Raw genomic sequence first — 21,192 nt, forward strand, 5'->3', positions numbered from 1 at the left:
TAATGAATAAAAGCACAGCGCAATACTAGAGAAGACTTAAACAGCAGTATCACCAAAGGAGAGCTGCAGACGGCAGAGACACCAATGAAAAGATGCTCAGGAGGGAAATACAATGGACACTTCATCGTCAATTTTTAATAAAAACTAAAGTGAGTGCGCCTGGAGGTGTTCTTCAGTGCCGTCACAAGCGGGAAAGGCCATGCCCTGGGAGTGGAGTGGAAGTAGGGGCTGACTGCAAAGGAGGCTGGCGAGGTTGGTTCTGTGTCTGAGCGTAGTGTTGACAATACTAAACTGTGCACTTGTCAATGCTCATGAAACTGTACAAGGAGAAGGGTTCATTTTTAATGCATGAACTAGCTTTCCAAAAGGAAAAAGACAAGGCTGCAAGGCATAGTAGTAAGTATCTTCCAAAGAATGAAGGGAGCTTTAAGGTAAGGTTAGCAAAGATGTAGACTCTTTCGGTTAATAGCTGGTATTACTGAAAAGCAAATCTCAAATTGGCAAGAGATGGACAAAAAGACTATCAAAGTAACATGTAGCTTAGTTAAAGGTACAATGAACTTCACCCTAATGATCCCTGGATAAAGCCAATATTTTAATCAATATTTTATGGACAAACTTCAGATATAAGCAATATTTAAGAGCATGAATCTACTTTGCCTTCTATCAATGTGAAGAACCAGGCAATAAAGCATATATATGTGTGTGTACATATATGTGTATATACACACATATAATATACACGTATACACATATGTGTGTGATGCATATACATACATGTATTTATGCATGTACATACACATATATACATACACATATACATATACATATACACTATCTGGTTCAATGACTCAATTGGCTAATTCTCCCCGGGATCCCATACAGGCACTGATTCATGTCCCAGACACTCCACTTCTCATCTACCTCCCTGATCATGGCCTGGGAAAGCAGTAGAGGATGGCGCAAAGGCTTGTGACCCTGTACCCACATGGGAGACCTGGAAGAAGCTCCTGGCTCCTGGCTTCAGCTCAGCTCAGCTCAGCTCAGCTCTGGTCGTTGCAGCCACTTGGGGAGTAAATCAGCAGATGGATGATTTTTCTTTCTGTCTCCCCTTCTCTCTGAAAATCTTCCTTTTCAGTGAAAATAAATCTTTTTTGAAAAAAGAAAGCATATGTTTCATGCTTACTATGTTTCTCTCAAACATTTTTACCTGAAAATATATTTATCTGTTTGTTTTAACTTTATTTGAAAAGCAAGGAAATACAGATTATCCTTGTCTACTGGTTTACTCCTTATATGTTGCCAATAGCTAAGACTGGGCCAGGCTGAAGCTGGGAGCTGAGAACTTGCTCCAACTTTCTTATCTGTGTAGCAGGGAGCCAACTACATGAGCCACCACCTGATGCCTCCCAGGGTACTCATTTTACGAAGCAGGAAAAGCAAGTAGATATCAAACTCAAACTCAGGCACTCTACATGGGATATGGGCATCCCAACTGGCAAGTTAAATGCTAGGACAAACACCTGCCCCATATACCTACTCTTGAGTCATTATAAAACAGTACATGTGGCCTGCCAGGACAGTGGGACAGAGAAGCAGTGCGTACCCTGAACTCCCATATCTGCCCAAACACCAAGACAGGGGTTCCAATGAGTAGTCAGAGTGCAATGGAGATTTTACCACTGGAGGTATAGGAGGATGAGCTCCCCCAAAAAAATGCTTCAGAGACAATTTTCACTGAAGGTGAAAAATAACTAACTCCGAAGTCAAAGAGAAAGGTGAACTGCATTCTGGCACATAATTGTATTCCATTTGCAAAACAATGATGTTTTAAAGCTTTGGGCCTAAAGTAACTTTATATTCTATAGAAAGACAAAAAAAAAAGAAGCAAAATACCCACCATTCTCAGGAGTTTGCACCTCCTGAAATGTGGTCACAAGTTTTCTGTTTACAGACTGCCATGGATCTGATCCTACAGGGAGTCAGAGAGCAAAGAACTGGCTCCCGACCTTAGGGAATCATCACCAAGTTGGAAAATAAAACCAGCAGGAATCTGCAAAAGCAATCAGAATGCAGTTACTGATTGCTGCCTGTGCATGCAACAGGACACGGAGGGAGGCAAGCTGGACCATGTAAGCATTAATGCCCAAGGTCAAGTGCACTGGATGTCTAGGCTAAGGTAACGGGGGCAGCAAGATGGTGACGGGAGGAGGGTGGCATCCTGGTGGTAGAGACAGTTCTAGCTCATGTGGACCTCTCAGCATCCACCCCAGCACTCTACATGCTTTACAACTTTTGGTTTTAGACTTGGGCTTTTCACTTTTTTTTTTTTTAACTTTGAGGGGAATTCAACATTTTATGGAGTTTTAAAGACACAATTTTTAAATCAATCATCAATGCTTAAATATACTTTTTAACATGCCGGAATCTTTATAACAGTCCTTTTAGGTAAAGCAGCTGCAAAAACATTACCAAAAAAAAAAAAACCCATACATGAGCTTGTCACATGGAAGAGGCAGATAATGTCGATTTTCATAAACTTCCAAGTGAGTATTTATCGCATAGGGGAGTCCAACCCTCCCAAACACAAGAATTTCTCTGACTTTATATCTGTTGCTCCCTGTCCTCTCTCCCACTCTCCTCCTTGGCCAATGCACTCCCCGCTGGCTCTATCAACTACAGAGACCAACTGGCCTTTGAGAGAACATTCCTGGACACATGTCTGACTAGTTCTGCAGCCAATCCTCCGACTGAAACATAAAGCCCGCCTTTCTGTCCTTCTTCCCTGTTGTTTACTAAGGTCTTGGCTCACTTTTGACATTCATCACAGAACTGGAATAGGGAGTGTGGCAGGCTGGCCTCTCTCTCTGGCATCATGAGCTGACTCTCTTCTCCTGCCCCCTCACCTGATCAGCCCCTATCCACCCCTTAGCTTTTAACTCATTTCACCCCCGAACCTAAGGCCCACCAGTACTATAAAAGGACAAACTTCTGAGAACTTCTTTGCCAGTTCTTTTCCACCAAGCCAGTGCCCACCAGGCAGTGTTGTAATTGTGGGGCATCTCATCTGCCTTCTCTTTTGTCTAAGAACAGCGACTCTGATTCAGCTTGTCTCCGTGATCCAAGGGAGTGCTTGACTTGCAGAACAAGGAGGCATGAGGCAAAGAAAGTAGAAAGCAGAACGTTATTTCTACTCAACTTCAAGTTCCCGGTTGCTCAATGGGAATACCTACCTACATATTAACGATTTAATTGTTGCTCAGGAATGCAGCAGCACAAATACGGACTCCTCAGCTAATCATGGGTGCTATAGGCGGGGATGCTCCCGTAGTGGGGTTGGCATCATGCCTGTGTGCACACAGAGTTCTCTATGCGCACAACCTGGGGGTCAACCAAACTGTACTCCCCTCTCCCCGTGCTCCACTATTTGGGAACTCTGGTGGGGGGGGGCAGAGGTGGTCTTTGATAATCTCGGTCTTAGCATTTTGATTGCCATACAGTAAGGAGTAAGCACTTGATTATAGCTTTTAATAGCAAATGGCTGGTTTTATACTTGACAAGGTCACGGCCTTTGCAGTAATGCCCACGTGTGGACTGTATTCTCTCCCTTGGTCTTTAAACTATCAGTATGTTACCATTGAATGCACAGCAGCTAGGGTAGCCCCTGAGAGGCAGAGTCTGCACTAGGAAACGCAAAGCCACCTCTCCTAAGGCAGGTGCACCTGCCAGAGCAGGAAAGATTGGTTCTCAGGAATTTTGCCTTTTACAACAATGATATTTTTGTGTGCCAAGAATGAAACATATCTTCTCCAAGTTTAGCTAAGGCATGCATCAGATCCACGGGGAGGAAAAAGTCATTGATTGAGTTTTTGATCATAGCTTAAGACATCTATTCTCGATGAATTCCAACATTTAAATCAAAATCTACCCCAAAGTCAGAGACTTTTCAAAGTCGTAAAACAGCTAAAGGGAATGTGCATATGTTTTCAGAAAAAAAGAAAAGAAAACTCAAAGTCCTCATCTACTGAGAGATGTGGGGTTAGAATGACATCTTCCACATGCACCATAAGTCACTTTACCTTTTAAATCTGAAGACACAGAAAATGCTGGGAAGTCTCTTTCGTATTCTGCAGTGTTACAGACAAGAGATTTTTCCTTTATTTCCTTATTTTAAGCTGGTCTGGTACTGACTAATCTCTCTCTCTCTCTCTCTTTTTTTTTTTTACTGGAAAGTGAGATATACAGAGAGGAAGAAAGACAGAAAGGAAAATCTTCCTTCCGACGAATCACTCCCCAAGCAGCCGCAATGGTCAGAGCTGTGCTGATCCGAAACCAGGAGCCCCGAGTCTCTCCCAGGTCTCCCACATGGGTGCAGGATTCCAAGCCTTTAGGCTGTCCTCGACGGCTTTCCCAGGCCACAAGCAGGGAGCTGGATGGAAAGTGGAGCTGCCGCATTAGAACTGGCACCCAATATGGGATCCCGGCCTGTTAAAGGCGAGGACTTTAGCTGCTAGGCTACCGTGCCGGGTTCGGTCAGGTATTGACAAATCTTAACTAGTCGGCAATTAAATTTGTTGGCTAGTTTTCATATGTTCCCACAATTGCTATAGCCTCTGGAAGCTTTATTTTCTTTCACTCACTGATAACATTTCCAGGCCTCCACACTAAATATGTGTCCCATTTCCTGGCATTTATCCTATACCTATTTAATGAAAGAAAACATTAAAATTTCATTTATGTGTTGCCAAAAATAAAAAAAGATACCCAAAGGAGTATGTAATCTTCATTTTGCCATCAATATCCATATGCTATCGTTATTCTTTTTTGTGAGAAACTGACAACTGGCCATCATCATAATTTTGAAGTCTCATGTCTATTTCAAAGGTAATCTGGCACGTCTTCATTGCTTGGTACTGAAATGTACAAGCTCCATAACAGTTTTTTTAGTACAGGTTAAATTCAACTAATGTTCCTAGTACTTTTCTCTTTTGAATTTGCTACTGCTCATTTTTTTTCTACCCCAAATTATCCCTTCTCAGAAGTCCCAAAAGCACACGGACAAATGAACACCTAGTAAATGATTAAAATGCTGCAGAACCTAGTGAGGAAACTCAGAAGAACTCACTTCTACAGAGGAGCTTGCAAGTTCACGAAAATGCAGATGTTGAAAAAAAACTGCATTCATTTAAGTTTGTTTTGCACCACTCCAAAAAAAGCTTTCTAAATTTTTTCACAGGCTTCTGAACATCCCTGGTAGTCTGTTAAATAACTTAGAAACTAAAATAGGTTATTCATGTTTCCTCCTTTAGTGATGTCATCAGGGGGATTTCAAAAGTTTTTAGGACTATTTCCCTACTTTCTTCTGCCTTAATCCTGGCATTTAAGGAAATTCTGTTCACTGTCAAAATCAAACAACTTTGAAAAATCAGTCTTTGCTTTCTGCTTATAAATTATGTACAATGATCATGATTAATGTTCCAGACTTGAAATGACATTTTAAGTTTCCAGCTTATGACTATCTACCTAACATATTGACAGGCGGATTTTCCAAAATTATTTTTCCCACAGCAACACAACTCCTGTCAAAGGTGTTCAGATCGACTCACACCACGTCCACCCACCTGATCTCCTTGACTTTGCTGATCTGATTCCCATTGCTATGTCACACCTACCCGCACCCCAGGCACACAGGGAAGGTACTCCTCTCTTACTGGCTGTCAGGAGTCCCTCTGCATGGACCGGGAGACCTGGGAATTCCAGCCCAACACAAGATTTTACCTCTGAAAATGGAAGTACATCTGGCTAGGGCCATGAAATTGAGCATGTAATGGATTAATAGAAAACAAACTACGGGTAAAATTTAGTTTGCAAACTTTCACTGAGCTCCCCAAAGCATACCACCTGCCTTCAAACTTTGTGTTTCTTTAGGTGATGAAAGCACAAAAAGTTTGTGGAATTCTTTCTCTCTCTTTTTTTTTGCTTGTGCTTTATAAATAAAACTAAAGAATATAGCACACAAACTCTATCACCCTCGCCTCAGACAAGAGCATGTTTCCAGTGATTCACGCTTGGACTACGGCTCCAGCCCATTCACATCCTTGTGCCACCCTCAGCAATGGCCACGCCCAAAGCTGGGAATGATGTTCTTGTAATCGTCTGTGGGACGCACACAGAGAACTGCCAGTTTTGGTTTCTTATGAAAAGTCCAGTTTTCCTCATAAAGAAAGGTCCATGTTGCCGTATGTTAATTAAGTTTCAATAATAAAACAAACAAAATAGAGTGGAAGCAGCATTACTACATGAAGCTGCTGTGGATTGGGACCCAGGCCACAAAGTAGCAGGTGGGCAGAGAGATGGGATCCAATCAGAAACAGCAGGACACCCTTGAAGGGCTTGAAGCCAGTGTGACATTCACCCATTCACTCATGGCCAACACTTAAAAACAAATCTGCCCAAACCCTAGAAAGGATCAGAGGTCATTTTCAGCCATCTTCTACTACCTGCATTAGAGACGAGTGAGGACACCTCACTAGTGGCTTTTCTCTGCCCAGGTAAAACTGTACATCAATGCTGCCCCAGTGAGGATGGGGACAAAGCTCGTTATGCACAGGGTCATCATAAAACCAAGCTGTGCTGTTCCCACTGGGTTGCTCTTTTTTTAATTACTTGTAGCAATGACTACTATGGCCTGAATGGAATGTATGTAGTACCCACAGCAAGTATTACGTGAAACCTCTCAGCAACAAAGAGTCTATGTTACAAATATATATATATATATATACACACACATAAGTGTATGTATATATATATATGTAAATTGAGCATGTTCAAGGCACTATGGTGAAAATGTTCAAATTAAATCAGTAGCCTTTTGGTGGAGCACACATGATCGGAATAGAAGGAAGGCTATTATTCCTCCTTGTGGGTGAAGCTGGAGATGATGTGGATGTTTCTCAATGCAGGAAGTTGTTGAGCAGTTTGCAGAAAATCACACTGTGAACTGCAGCACAACCTCTATGCAGTACCAAGGGAAGACCTGCAAAGCACACTGCGGAATAGGAACAGAAACAGTGAATGTAGAGCGTTGTCTGGCCTGGAGACCTTCATCTGAAAACAGCCATCTGTTGGCACACTCAAATATTTCTGTTAGTAGAACATCAGGGCAGAGAATACACAACAGCGGGTGGAGGTGGGAGGGGAAGGAACTTTCAGTCAGTTCCATATGGCAAGGGGAACACACCCATGTGTTCACTGACCAGAAATTCACCATTACAGGCTAGGATACCAAGTGAGAAAAACATATTACATCGCAGGTATGCAGCTCTTCACTAGTAATCTAAACTGTATAAAATGATCCTCATAAAACAGGCTAAGGTCATAAAATCTGTATGTGCACATGTGTGTGTACATATGTGTATTTAATTCAAAAACAGTTTCTCAAATTAAAGACTATTTATTTGAAAGGCAGAATTAGAGAGGGAGAAGGAAGGAGGAAGGAGGCAGGCAGAGAGAGAAAAAGAAAGAGAATCTTCCATCCATTAGTTCACTTCCCAAATGGCCACAAATGCCAGAGGCCAGAAGCTTCTTCTGGGTCTTCCATATTGATGGCAGAGGTCCAAGCACTTAGGGCATTTTTTTTTCTTTCCCAGGCCATCAGTAGGGAGCTGGATCGGAGTGGAGCAACCAGGACACAAATAGGTGCCCAAATGGGATGCTGGTCTTGCAAGTAGCGATGTTAACCCACTATGCTGCAACACGGGTCCCTGGACACTTATTTTTAAATATCAGAGGACATTTGAGATGAGACCGCAAAGGATCTCTCAGTTACAAGAAAACATGCTAAGACAAATAAGTAACACATTTAGTTTGTTCTCCTATATTAATTCATTGTCATTACAACTTGCTCTGGCATAAGTAATTGATTATAAGGCTACCTTTGGAACGAAATATTCTTTGCAAGACAGCAAGTCCACTGACAAGAACCTTTGATCTTGCAGTTCAGAACACAGTAAAACAGCAGGCAAGTAGGACTTTCCTATTTGAAGTGCACACGGATGCCAAGGAAATACCCTGGCAATCTTAGACACTAAGTAACGACCTAACCATCTGGGCTCCATCAAGGATCTTATTCTCTGAGTTTTCAAACTAATATCTCTTAGGCTTAAAGGAAAACTGAGCTCAGGCTGGCAGAGAGGGTTTGCAATGGTTAACTTGATAAATACTAAAAAGTCATTCCTAGGAGGCCACTGAACAACGGCTCCACTCCCGCTGTGAAAAACATCTGAGCGACTCACCGGGCCCTTTCAGGACCTTGTTCCAAGTACAGCTTTCCAGACAGGCTAACACTGTGCGCCTTCAGCCTCAGCCTACGTGGGGCTTGGAAGAAATAGCATGAGCATATCTGTAAATGACTCAGCAGGGCCCCCGCGATGCCGTGGCGACAGAAGGGGCTGGGCACTCTGCACAGACCCCTCGATAAGGAGTCTAGACTATCTGCAATTCGCTGATGGTGAGGAAAACCAGATCATTAAGCAGCCTTGTGAAGCCAATAACTACAGGATTACACAACGCTGGACGCCTGGGATGGCACCTAGGACCAGACATCTCTGCACCCCCTTATCTAAGACCCCAAGTGACACTTACCAGTGACTCCCATCAGGGATAAAGAAAAAGGGTGGGGCAGGAGGAGGAAGGGAACAAATATCTTAAACTGCCACAAAGAAATTGTACAGAGGACAGAAATTTCAACATCTCTCCCCCTAATATCCATGAGGTCTTCAAATAAGCAAGGAGTTGACTATCACAGCATAAGACAAGCAGAAAGGTTATGGAGGCTGCTGAAAGATGGCTGGCTTTACCCTCACTACACTGAGCAAAGGACAAACGCATCTCCAAATCTCTCAAGGCTCTGCTCCCTAGTTTCTTTATAGAGAAATAATAGTTCTTTGTTTAATACAAGCAACAGGAGGCCAACTTCCACGATTTAAACCAGGTCTCTTGTGACTGCCTCCAACATTCCTGAAGAACCAAAGCCGCTCCCCGGCTGGCCAGGAGCCTCTGTGTGCTTAAGGAAGGGGCCTGCTCCCTGCACAGCTGCATGCCGGGACACATCCTCACGAGGCTGCCTTCTGTGCACATCAGAAAAACACACTGTTTCCAGGCAGGCGTCAAGCACCTTGAGGGGCAGAGAAGCAAAGGCTCCATTTGGCTCTGTTTATCCTTTTGGCTGGGTAGCTCTGTATAGTAAACAATCTGCTGTGGTGTAGTGGGTAAATACCACCATCTGTGATGCCGGCATCCCTTATGGGCACTGATTCGAGTCCAGGTTGCTCCACTTCTAACCCAGCAAAGATGCTGATGGCCTAGGAAAAGTAGTAGAAGATGGTCCCAGTCCTTGGGTTCCTGCTACCCATGTGGCATGTCCAGAAGAAAGTCCTGGTTCCTTACTTCTTCATGACTCGGCCCTGGCTTTAGCTTCCAGGAGAGTGAACCAGCAGATGGAAGATAACCCCTCTCCCCCTCTTTTTGTGTGCATGTGTCTCCCTCTCTCTGTAATTCTGATTTTTAAATAAATGATTTTTTTTTTTAGAAAAGGGCTGTACAACTTGGGAAAACCATCACTGATTTAGTTACCAGCCAACAAACATGAATCTGAATGTGTGACTTGCATAATTCAACAGGAAAGATCAGACAACCTGGTAAGGAAGTGGTGTGTCCCAGGCACGAGAGCAAGCCACATGTTAAATGACCTGAAAAAAGCATCTTAGGAGATTATATCAGAAAAAGCTGATCCTTGCCTTGGTTATTATTTTCATTAAGAGCTAAGAAATCAAACGTAAGATAATGCCACAATGAGATACTAAGACACCATAAGCAATACAGTTTTTCTTTTCCACCATAAGGTGATAGCCTGCCTCCTCTAAACACGTGGGGAAATCTAATTATCAAGTGGGTCACCCAAAGCCACGCCTTGATAGCTGTCCTTCCCAAGGACTAATGAGGGCTACTGTGCGCCCATTGGTACCCACTGGCACCCAATTCCAAAAGATTTTTACACAGTTTCCTGGGCCCCTCACTGGAACAAGTAGGTTTGTTTACTAACTGAATCCGCATCTTGGAAAACTGCTGGACAATAGAATAGGTGCTCATATAATATTCTAAATTATATTGCTTCTTTATTTCACTCTGTCACTCATTCCTGCACCTGTCCCCTACAAGCCTAGAGGCAGTGGATGCGTGTTCAGAAGACTTACAGATTTCATGAGAGCTAGAGGCAGACATCAGACCCTACGGATTAAGGAAATAAAACACTGACTATGCTGCCTAGAAATATCTCATTGCCCACCATGAAACGTAAGGACACCTGCTACCCAGGCTTTAAACAGGCCCAGAAGAGAGGGATGTGCAGCCAGCAACATTGTACTCTGCCCAATGAGACACAACATGATGTAGGGACCAGGGAACACAAACATGGAGAGGGTGGGGGAAGGCACAGGCGGTCAGGTAAAAAAGGCTGCAGGAAGCTCCTGCCTGCAGTCATGCACCAGGAGGCTCTGGCCTGGGATCTCACGTCCAGTGTCAAAGCAAGGTTACGCAGGACCCAGGTTTATGCAAACCACCGTGGCATCATGTGTGGAACTTTCCATGAACAAAACCCCACTTGGGGTGACTTTTAACACCCACCTACGCCCTCTGAAAAGGACCTTCTTCCTTGAGGACGTAAGGGACGTGCTCACCTCAATGATGTACAGGACCACATTCTTGTAGAAACAGTACAGGATGCACTTGGTCACACGGTTGTAGCTCCAGGCTCCATGAACCAGCAAAAGCTTCTCCAAGTAGGAAAACTGAAACGGGAAAACCACAAGTTCTGAAGAGCCTGGCACTGACAGACAAATGTCCTCCCAGTTAGGGAGAGGAAGCCATTCCCAAGACAATAACAATCAGGGCACTAGTTATTATTTCCTCTAAAGTTCTGCTGCACTTCTAATTGTTACCCACTCTCGCAATAATACAATTTCATGTAAGTCAATGCTGTTTTTAGAGTCCTCATAATTAAGAGAAGATGACTACCTGAATTGGGAGAAAAATGCAGTGGGAAACAAACAGTTTATATAAGCCCAGGTTTTATTACAGAAAACAGGAGCAATTGGCAGTCACTTGCTTTATTAAAAAAAATTGCTTTTTTATTTGAAAAGCAGATCATACACACAGAAGAAGGCCTTCTACCCACAGATTAACTCCCCAAATAGCTGGAATGGCCAGAGCTGAGCAGATCTGAAGCTGGGAGCCAGGAGCTTCTTTCTGGGTCTCCTACATGGGTGCAGGGTCCTAAGGACTTAGGTCACCCTCGGCTGCTTTCCGAGCCCATAAGCAGAGAGCTAGATCTGAAATGGAGCAACCAGGATATGAACTGGCACCCATATGGGATGCTGACGTCACAGTGTAGGTGATGCGCCTGCTGCACCACCATGACAGACCCATCGTATCCTTGTTTTAAAAAGGCTCCTGCACATTCACACCAAGTGCTTGTGCAACACACACACACACACATTGCCCTTGCACTTCCAGTCAGGACGCTGTGCAGTCAAGAACGGAGCTGACGGTGCAGGGATGGCCGCTGAGACAGGAGTCGGCAACAGTCCAGCAAAGCACAGGGATCCATTAGGGGCAGGAGGGCCCTCTCACGGTCCATCATCTTTGCCTCCCCTTAAACCAGGTCTGCCCTCCTGCATCTGATTTCTCAAAGATTCCCCAAAGCCTGACTCTTGAGCAGGAGGGAGGGAAGTGAGACGAGGGTGTGTGTGTGTGCGTGCCACACTTTAGGGAAAATCCTATTTAAGTTCATAGCTTCTCTACATTCAGCTTGCCTTACACTTGGTTGAGATTCCCCTTGCCTGGTGTTTATCTCTGCGGGCTTGTGTGTGTTAGAGGCCTGATGCTCACTGATGGGACCCGTAATAGGTAGGGCCTAGTGGAAGACAGTGGGATCCCTGGGAGTGCTGAACTTGGGAGGAACTACCCTCCTGGGACCTCAGGTTGCTCCTAGGAGAAGATTCTAGAAGAGCAGACCAGGACCTTCCTCGCTCTCTGACTTTCAGTCATGCCACTTGACCCCCTCTCTCTAGAGCATTCCCACCATCACACCATCAGCCGTCTTTGAAATCAAGTCAGAAGGCCTTCACTAGCAGCAGCAGATGCCAACAGAATGCTCTCGGACCTCCAAAACCATGAAACCTCCCTCCTTGACAAAATACCCAGCCTCAGTTACCTTGTCGGAGCAAAGGCCTAACACAGTGTCGCCCACTGTTCCCAGTTATGGTACTGGCAAGTGCTCCTTCCTGCGGCTGGGAAAGCCACGGCTTTAACTCCATTATGCCTTGAGGCATGACAATCAGGCCGCACCGAGTGGATCCCCAAACCCTGAGAATTGTGCTACTGTAAATTTCCTGCACATTTCAGGTGACTTTTAAAATTAAACTTAGCAAGACTATGACTACCAGTGTGACATTTTTATTTTAAAATGTTCCCTTTTCCAGAACAGTGGGCTCAATCATTCCCACCAACACTGAGGAAGGGCATGGCATCCCTGTCTCAGTGACTTCCTAAAGGAGACCAGGGCGGGGGTGGAGGGGGAGGCATGTGGGTTCCTGCATATCCTGGAAATCTAAAGAACAACTTCAAAATGGCGGGAGTGGGGGCAGATGGAAAAATCAAACTCCCCATAAAGGCTCATTAAGGATTCTCAAGAGGAATGGGGAATCATAAAATAACTCACTCACCAAATAAAAAGGAAGCTTGCATTTGACCTGGACCCCCTGAAGTTTCACTTCAAGGGGCACAACAGAACATCTGTTGGAGTCATCCTGATTCCTCAAATGGAGCGCTAGAATGATTTGTTTTCAGGAACTAAAAATGTATATCCTAAATCACAATGCTGTCTTCATGAGGCCATTCAGAGAACATTCAGAAGGCAGGGTGCAGGAGGAATTCTCTCCTGAGTAGAATAGGAAGCTGAGGGCTACAGGCACAGCAATCAAACACCATCAGAGGCAGCCAAGACTGGCCAGCGCAGGGCAGCCAAACAGATGGCAGCTGTCAGTCCCCATGCAGCCCCAATAAAGGCATGAGGGAACTTGGAAAGGCGTATGGATTTCAAACAGGAGTGGGGAACCCTTTTTTTCTGCCAAGGGCCATTTGGATATTTATGATATCATTCATGGCCCATACAAAATTATCAACTTAAACATTAGCCTGCTATAGATTTATTGAATTTCAAGTCCCACCTGACATTGCCTTGGCAGAGCCACACCAAATGATTTCACAGGCTTTATATGGCCCATGGGCCACATGTGTCCCAGCCCTGATTTAAAAGATGAATTTATTCTGGTTAAAATTTTTTTAAAACCCATGCATATGAGGGAGTCTTGAAAGCATTCATGGCAAATGCCTACTATGGAAAAAAAAAAATAACAACTATGTGTGGATTCCAAAAATCCTTTGCAACCAAAATAAATGTAGCCTTTAAAATTCATTTTGGCATGGGTTTTCTGAAGTCTCCTTGCATGAGATGCAGCCAGGGAAGAAACAGAACAAGAGCTGTGCATACAACTTTCCCAAGAACATGTCTTGGAGCTCTGTATCTTCCTCCTTTGCAAAGCACTGCTTGGGAGCCCAGCTCCGGCCAAGGTAGCCATTTGGGGAGTGAACCAGTGGATGAAGGAATTTTCTGTCTCTCTTTCAAATAAAAATAAATAAATCTTAAAAACAAAACATTAAAAGGTACAGTGCATGTCAACCAGAGCAGTCTGTCACTGCAGCAGAAGCAGAGGAGCCTATCCCATTGTGACATTCCCAGTGCAGTGAATGAGAGAGAGACTGTTTCCGGGGAGCCTTGGGGAGTGGGGGGGGGGGGAGGGTGTCAGGATGGCGCACATAGGGCCCTGGAGTGACAGCAGCCTTGTCTTGGGTTCATGGACAGGAGACACAAGGTCTCACAGACACACCCAGCCAACAACAGTTCCCTGGGTAGAGGCAACTATTTCCCTGAAGGGACAAGAAAGCCCCTGCAATGGGGTTATGAGGGCCTTCTCCCTGCTCCACCCTTCTCCGCTGCAGATTGAACTGGAAGACAGCAATGGCTTCGCACTGTACATCTTATTAAAATATGCAGTTTCAATAAAGCGGGTCATGGAGTCTCCATTCCCTAGACATTTTAAAGAAAAAGACAAATATTTTCCTGGAACTCCTAGGAAACCTCTTAAGATCCCCTTCAGCCCTGTGATGTTATAACTCAAGTATTTAATAATTCTGGGGTGTATAACATCTACAGTTGTGGATAGACCACAGGAAGCTCAAGTCCCATGGGCCTTGGAGCAGTGGACTTGGGAAAGCAGACGGGCAGGTGTGCAGGGCCAGCCCCCCAAGTTCATTCATGGGGCTCAATCAGACCCATGACAGGTGACCTGATGCAGACAGACCCTGATTATCCCACCTCTGTCAGGTCAGAATTCCTCCTTTTATCTACTTCAGGAATTGTCCGTATTTATTTGAAGTCAACCAAAGACCAAGGTTGATTTCATGCACTTTTCAGAGCCACACGGACTTTGTAATTCCTCCCCGGAGTTTGTAATTCCTCCCTACATTTGCAGAATTGAGAGTGGTGAAGGAAGTTGAGAGGTGATCCAACACAGAGCCTGCTTTGGGGAAGGGAAGTCCAGGCCTGCAGAGAACCAGGGGGCAACCCTGAGACTGCGGGAAGCTCACTCGCAGCATTTTGTAAGCAGTCTCTTACTTTAGCTTGAATGAGGACAAAGCCACAATGCCTTGTTTCCATAATAATGTTAATTTTAGCGTTCTTTTAAAGCCAGAGTCACACAGAAACACATGGACAAAGTCGCTTTGTGAATGGGAAGGCATTTTGTCTCACACTGTTGCCAACTGGGGACAGCAGGAATGGCTCTCTGTTCACTGTGATAGCTCTATTTCTGGATGATTCAGTAGCCCAAATGGTCTTATCATGCACCAAGGGGACAGGAGTGGGCTATTTTCCTTTACCTTGTAGGCTGTCATTAAGGACCAGATATTACTTTCACCCTGAAGCCATCTGAGCAGTAAGCATGAAATACATCAGGAGCCTCCACGGATGATGACAAGCTCAGCTCAGAGAGGAGAGGAGAAGAATGAGCCTGGCCTGACTCCAGGAGGTTGCTTGCTACTGACCACCGGAACACTGTGGCCCAAACCTGTCTCAAGCTCTGAGCAAGGCATCTTGCAGCAGGAGGCCTGGCAGTATCCAGTGCCCACTAGAGATGGGGCAGGGCTAAATAATTGCCTTTCCATGAAGCATTCTTTCTTCCTCTTCTTTTTCCCTCCTTCTTTCTCTTCTTCACTCTTTTATTTGAGACAGGGATGCAGAGACCCACTCTTGCCCCACACTAATTCAATCCCCAATTGCCCTGGCCAGGCTACCTCTGTATTAGCAGGAAGCTGGGGTAAGGAGCTGGAGGTTGACACTGAATCCAGACACTCCAAGACAGGATGTGGACCTCCTAAGCACTAGGCCAAATGCCAAGGTATGTCCAATGCCTGGTGGGACAGGAGGGATCCCAGGAAGGGCTGACAGAACACAGGCTTTTGCAACACAACTGTGCCTCAGTAGGTGAGACACTGGGAAAACACACACAGCCACTGTCAGACTGGAGGGTGAGAAGTTATTTTTAGCAGGACCAGAGACCTATCTGTCAGGAAGGGAATCTCTCCTGCTGACACCGCAGTGTCACTAGCCCCACAGCTGGTTAAGAGAAACCTGATCAACAGGACAGGGCCTCCACATTGTGCAAGATCAAAATGACTGAGAAATCTGAATACGCTGGCAGTTTCATGCACATGGTGACCTCCAAAGGGGCAGAGGAGTTCTTGGGGGCTGCACTGTCTGTCAAGCGCTAGGCTCTGAAAGCCAGCTGCTGTGGTGGACACCTGGACAGGACAACTGGTCACCCATGCAACTGACCTGTGCAATGGCGTAGTCCGAATTGTTGGTGGCTTGCATGCCCTCATTGCCACTGATGCCCACTCCCACGTGGGCTGTCTGAATCATCCCCACATCATTAGCTCCATCCCCAATGGCCAGGGTGATGGCCTTCACCCGCTTCTTCACCACGTCTACTATCTCGGATTTCTGCAGAGGAGACACTCTGAGGACAGAAGAGAGAAAGAGAGAGAGAGATTATGAGCAGACATGGCTTTCCAAGGCAAACAGCTGTAATCTACATTCAGCTGCATTAAAAGGGCAGTTATTGGACAACCTCCAAATCCAATACATACATTTTATGCTCATGTTCAGAGAAGCTTTCAAAAACCAGTAGCTTGTGGCTTTTAAGTGTCTGCCAGCTTCACAGATGAAATACACAACTCAAAACTAACTTAAAACACAGCGTCTCCGTAATCACCACGCTCAGCGGGAAGCAGGCAAGCTGCTCTTTAGGGGTGCATGTGCCCTGCTGAACGATAAAGGCCGTTAAGCTGGCTGCAGAGGCCTTTGGAAATGCCTTCCCAATAAATCAGAACACTATTTTCTTTTTCTTTCTTTCTTTTTTTTTTTTTTTTTTTTTTTTGCTTTGCTATACAGTATACACAACCTACGACTGACTGGCAAGGGAATTTTCTGTAAAATCTGCTTTCACAGAAGGGAAAGAAAACTGGCAGGATCTGAGAAAAGGCAGGAGAAAAGGCCAGAGAAGGGGGAAGAAAAAGACTTCTTCTCCATCCCAGAGATGGAGATGCACTTGAAGGGCGGCCACAGCAGAAGGACTGCAGAATGGGAGTCTTGAAACAAAAGGTCTACCACAGCCGAACTGTGCTGGAGCACAGCCCAGGAGGGCGGACAAGAGGAAAGCAAAAGCGTTGTTCCCACTAAGACTGGAAGGAGTTAGGAAAGCTTTCACATATCCTCTTCTCAGCTAGAGGCTCCAAGACATGGTCACGTTAATTACAGTCACGTGTTTATGTAGACAATACAGCAACCTAAGAAAATCAACTGGAGTCAGAGTTGATTTATTTCAGATTTTGAATTGGTACACTGATGGTTGATTTGAGACATTTATAGGTCAATTCTTCAATTGCTTAGAAACACATGAACACCGACACATACACACATGGAGCAAACACAAAGTTAAAAAGCTTTTCCAGGTTTCCCAGCAGAAGGCAGACTATACCTACATTTGAACTTAACTTGTAAACCGGGGAAGATTTTCCCAGTAAGAATTACGACCTGGTTCCATGTCTTCCACCCACAAAGATGCTTTGCTCCTGGTGGGTGTTCGGCTTTGCTGGGTCAGCCCCCAGTTCGGATGCTCACATCCCTCCTCAGCAGGCCTGGGTTCAAGTCCTGGCTCTGCTTCTAACTCCAGCCTCCTGCTGACGGGCACCGTGAGAAGCAGCAGGTGATGGCTCACTCGCCATGTCTCTACCAACTGGAGACCCCTTGTGTGGCGTTCTTGACACTGCATTTGGCCTTGCTCAGCTCAAGCTGTGGTGTTTACAGAGCGAACCCGCAGACAGGATATCTGTGTCCCATTCTCTGCATCTCTCAGATGAAGATTTCAGTTCCCAGCGGAACACTTAGATGTTACTTGACATTTAAATTACTAAGTCTAGAAAGAAATGTGTTGGTGAGTGAACTGAATACAGGCCACAGTCCTTGCTGTATTCATCAACAAAGATAAACCAGAAAGCTATGAAAACACAATCTTAGGCTCAAGCGGGGTTAGAAGACACGCTGTTCGATCGTGTCACTTTTATAATTTTCTGCAATGACATGAATTTGCTGCCTCCTAGAATGGGTACAACAACTACCAGTTTGTATTGCCACTAAATTTACTCCACAGTACTAATCCATCCTTTGGCTACAGCAGAACAAGTGTAACTTCCTCTTTCAAATTTTTGGAATGCTGAAATACAAAGACACCTGTCACACCCTTCCAATTCAAGCTCTGTTTCTTCTGGCTATATGGTCTCAGCTTTCAAACATGATTTTACAGGCATGCTTCCCAACTTAAAAAGCAGCCTCCCAGGATGTTCTCCCAGGCAGCCGGGAACACAACAGAAGAGGATCACCATTTCCCCGGTAGTTGACACTTGGCATGTCATAATGCAGCTTAAAATGAAGTGACACGAAGCCTTACTACTGATGATCATAGACTCTAGCTGTCATTACATAAGCAATTTTCTCATACAAAAATATTAAGCGGTGACTGTCCCAACTTTGTGCAATTGCTTTTCAGAGGCCAAAGGCTGAACATATTGCATATGCAAATCCTAATTTGCTACACAAAGGTGATTTTCAATTTTTGACCTCAACAGAATTAAAGATCAAATACAGTAGGAACAGAACCACATGGAATTCAGAGCTAAATTCTCAAACATGAGATTTTCCATTTATGCAAGGAAACGAATTCTACAGGTCCCCGACTTGTCATAAACAGGATGGGGAAAATGAGAACCACCCATTTCGCAAGATGCATTAATATGAAATCACAGCAGATGAGAAACAAATGCTATCTCCTTCCCACCTAATGTGGGCTACCTGCCAAACCTCAATTGTTGAACAAGAAACTCAGACACATCTGAAAATTGCATGCCATGTGACTCTTGGCTCCCAAGCAGTACGTGAAGGTGCCACACAAGGAAATGCTAAATCTTCAAGGGAACTGCAGCAAGATTTTCAAGTAATAGTGCCAAATCCTAGCTAGAATTAGCTTGCAGCTTCAGTATCAGATCACAATATAGCTTTGTGAAACTGAGATATTGTGGTTGCGATGACTAAAAAGCCAATGAAAATCAATGTGGAAGAGGAAATGAAGGAGGCAAAATGTATTATTACAGTGAAGTCTGAGAACCTGTGCAGAGTTCAGCAGGCATGTGACGACATTCCACTGGCAAATGGTGATGATTATTCAAGGAAAGAAACAAGAATCATTTCCTTCAAATAAGAAGCTACTTCAGAGGGCAGGCAACGTGTCACAGGGGCTACTCTTCCACTAGTGGCACAGATATCCCACGAGTGATGGTTCCAGTACTGCTGCTCTACATCCAACCCATTTCCATGTTTATGGCCTGAAAAAGCAGCAGTCCTTGGGATCCTGCACCCATGTTGGAGAGCCAGAAGTTCCCAACTCCTGACTTTGGATCAACCCAGCTATGGCCACTGTGGCAATTTAGGGAATGAACCAGTGGGATAGAAGATCTCTCTAAATGTGCCTTTCAAACAAAAAAAGAAAACAAAATAAGCTACTTGAAACACCTCACCAAAATGAAAATAAACAGCAAATTTATTTCAGTGCAAACAATTATGGGAACCTAAGCATAGTTTTGTGATAGTACTCATTATCCAGGTACTCTCCGAAGACCATCTCGCACTCCTGCCTGTGCCTGCCCCTTCAGCAGCAAATGTCTGCAATGCTCTCAGGATGTAGACACTTTTTAGGTTAGTCAGAAGCTGTTCAGCTTTCCTTTGGGCTTAGGAGCTTTGTAAGAGAAGCACTGAGACAAAAAGGGGGCAAAAATCACTGTGAGTCCAAAGAGCCTGGATATCCGTGAACTAACCACGTCTCCTCATGATACTGCCAATGCTTGTGAGTGTACTTACTCCCCACTGAGCTGGACTTGCCCTAATGGGTCCATTCCGGAACACACGGGTGTTATTCTACAGATGGCATGGGACAGAAATGGAAATAACACTGGACAGGCCAGAAGCTGAAGAGTATCTGTGTCAATCAAGGAACCAATCAAGTTGGCTTCTCTCTCAGCAAACCTGAAGTGATCTGGAAGGAAGGGGAGCCCTGTGGGCTTCTAGGCCTTCTAGTGCCTTCTAGTGCCTTCTAGGCACTGTGGGAGTCTGGGGAAAGGGGAAGGTGGAACACCTAAGAAGCAAAGCAGATAAACCCAAGGAGTTTCTGAAGGTTCAGCTTGTTGATTTGCTAGAGGGGGAGTTTGTGATAGGTAATGAGCTGGACACGAGCAGCAAAGTCAAACAACTCCTGCTGCTTGCCACTCTCTGGGATCTGCAACCCCGTAAGCCAAGTCTCAGTTCCATAGTATGCTCTGCACATTCAACAGCTGCCTTTTCCCAAAGAGCAAAAGAAAGGGGAAAACTTGACTAGGGCATATAAAGCAAGTCATAGCAGCATGAAATTCTCATCAAGGATTTATTATGCCCCCAGCTGTAAGGCCTTGAGAAAACATAATTCCAGCACACACTAGGGGTTCAAAACAGATGTCAAACAGCTAATTTCTACAGACCTGAATAGGCACCATTACACTTCAGCCATGTGCAGTATTTTAGTATGCCAAGTATCATGAAGCACAAACCAGTTATTTCTTAATCTTAATTTGTAACCTGGAATTGCAAGCCACACTTAATAAGTATTTCCAACATATAACCTACTCAAGCCATAAAATAAAAATTCCAGTACACATCTGAGCCAAGGAAGGTACTTGGGACACTTCTAAAGCCTATTTTGCTATACTATGAATAAAATTATCGAAACAAAGAACCAAATCAATGGAGAGGCATCTACTTTTTTGGCTAACAGAATAGATTCTAAAATGAGTTTCATAAGTTTTGCTTATGAAAGGTTAAAAAAAAAGCATCCTGAAATGTCTCATGAGACAGATGCTCCCCCAAATTTAAAAACGTGTTTTTAAAAGTTATTTAAAATATCAACACTTAAATAAGATCCTGATTTTATTTTATTATTTTTTTTTAAGATTTATTTTTATTGCAAAGTCAGATATACACAGAGGAGGAGAGACAGAGAGGAAAATCTTCCGTCCAATGTTTCACTCCTCAAGTGAGCCGCAACGGGCTGGTGCGCGCCGATCCGAAGCCGGGAACCTGGGACCTCTTCCGGGTCCTCCCACATGGGTGCAGTGTCCCAATGCATTGGGCCATCCTCAACTGCTTTCCCAGGCCACAAGCAGGGAGCTGGATGGGAAGTGGAGCTGCCGGGATTAGAACCGGCGCCCATATGGGATCCCGGCACTTTCAAGACGAGGACTTTAGCCACTAGGCCACGCCGCCGGGCCCAAGATCCTGATTTTATAATATTAATATAATATTTAAGGGGATGATACTGTGGCACAGCAAGTGAAGTTGCTGCTTGCAAAGCTGGCGTCCAGTAGAGGCACTTG

General features: G+C 44.7%; 1 protein-coding gene across 11 annotated transcripts in view; it reads right to left on the reverse strand.

Moving 5' to 3' along the window:
- Positions 1-21,192, reverse strand: part of LOC101536302 (phospholipid-transporting ATPase IB) — a 633,219-nt gene that overhangs the window by 221,122 nt on the left and 390,905 nt on the right. For all 11 annotated transcript variants that reach the window (XM_058670954.1, XM_058670952.1, XM_058670953.1 and 8 more), the window contains 2 exons: positions 16,013-16,196; positions 10,737-10,847 (listed from right to left, as the gene is read on the reverse strand). In XM_058670954.1, coding sequence (XP_058526937.1) covers positions 10,737-10,847; positions 16,013-16,196 — 295 coding nt within the window. The remainder of the gene's footprint in view (positions 1-10,736; positions 10,848-16,012; positions 16,197-21,192) is intronic.

This window comes from Ochotona princeps, chromosome 12 (assembly GCF_030435755.1).
Source record: "Ochotona princeps isolate mOchPri1 chromosome 12, mOchPri1.hap1, whole genome shotgun sequence".
Lineage (NCBI taxonomy): Eukaryota > Metazoa > Chordata > Mammalia > Lagomorpha > Ochotonidae > Ochotona > Ochotona princeps.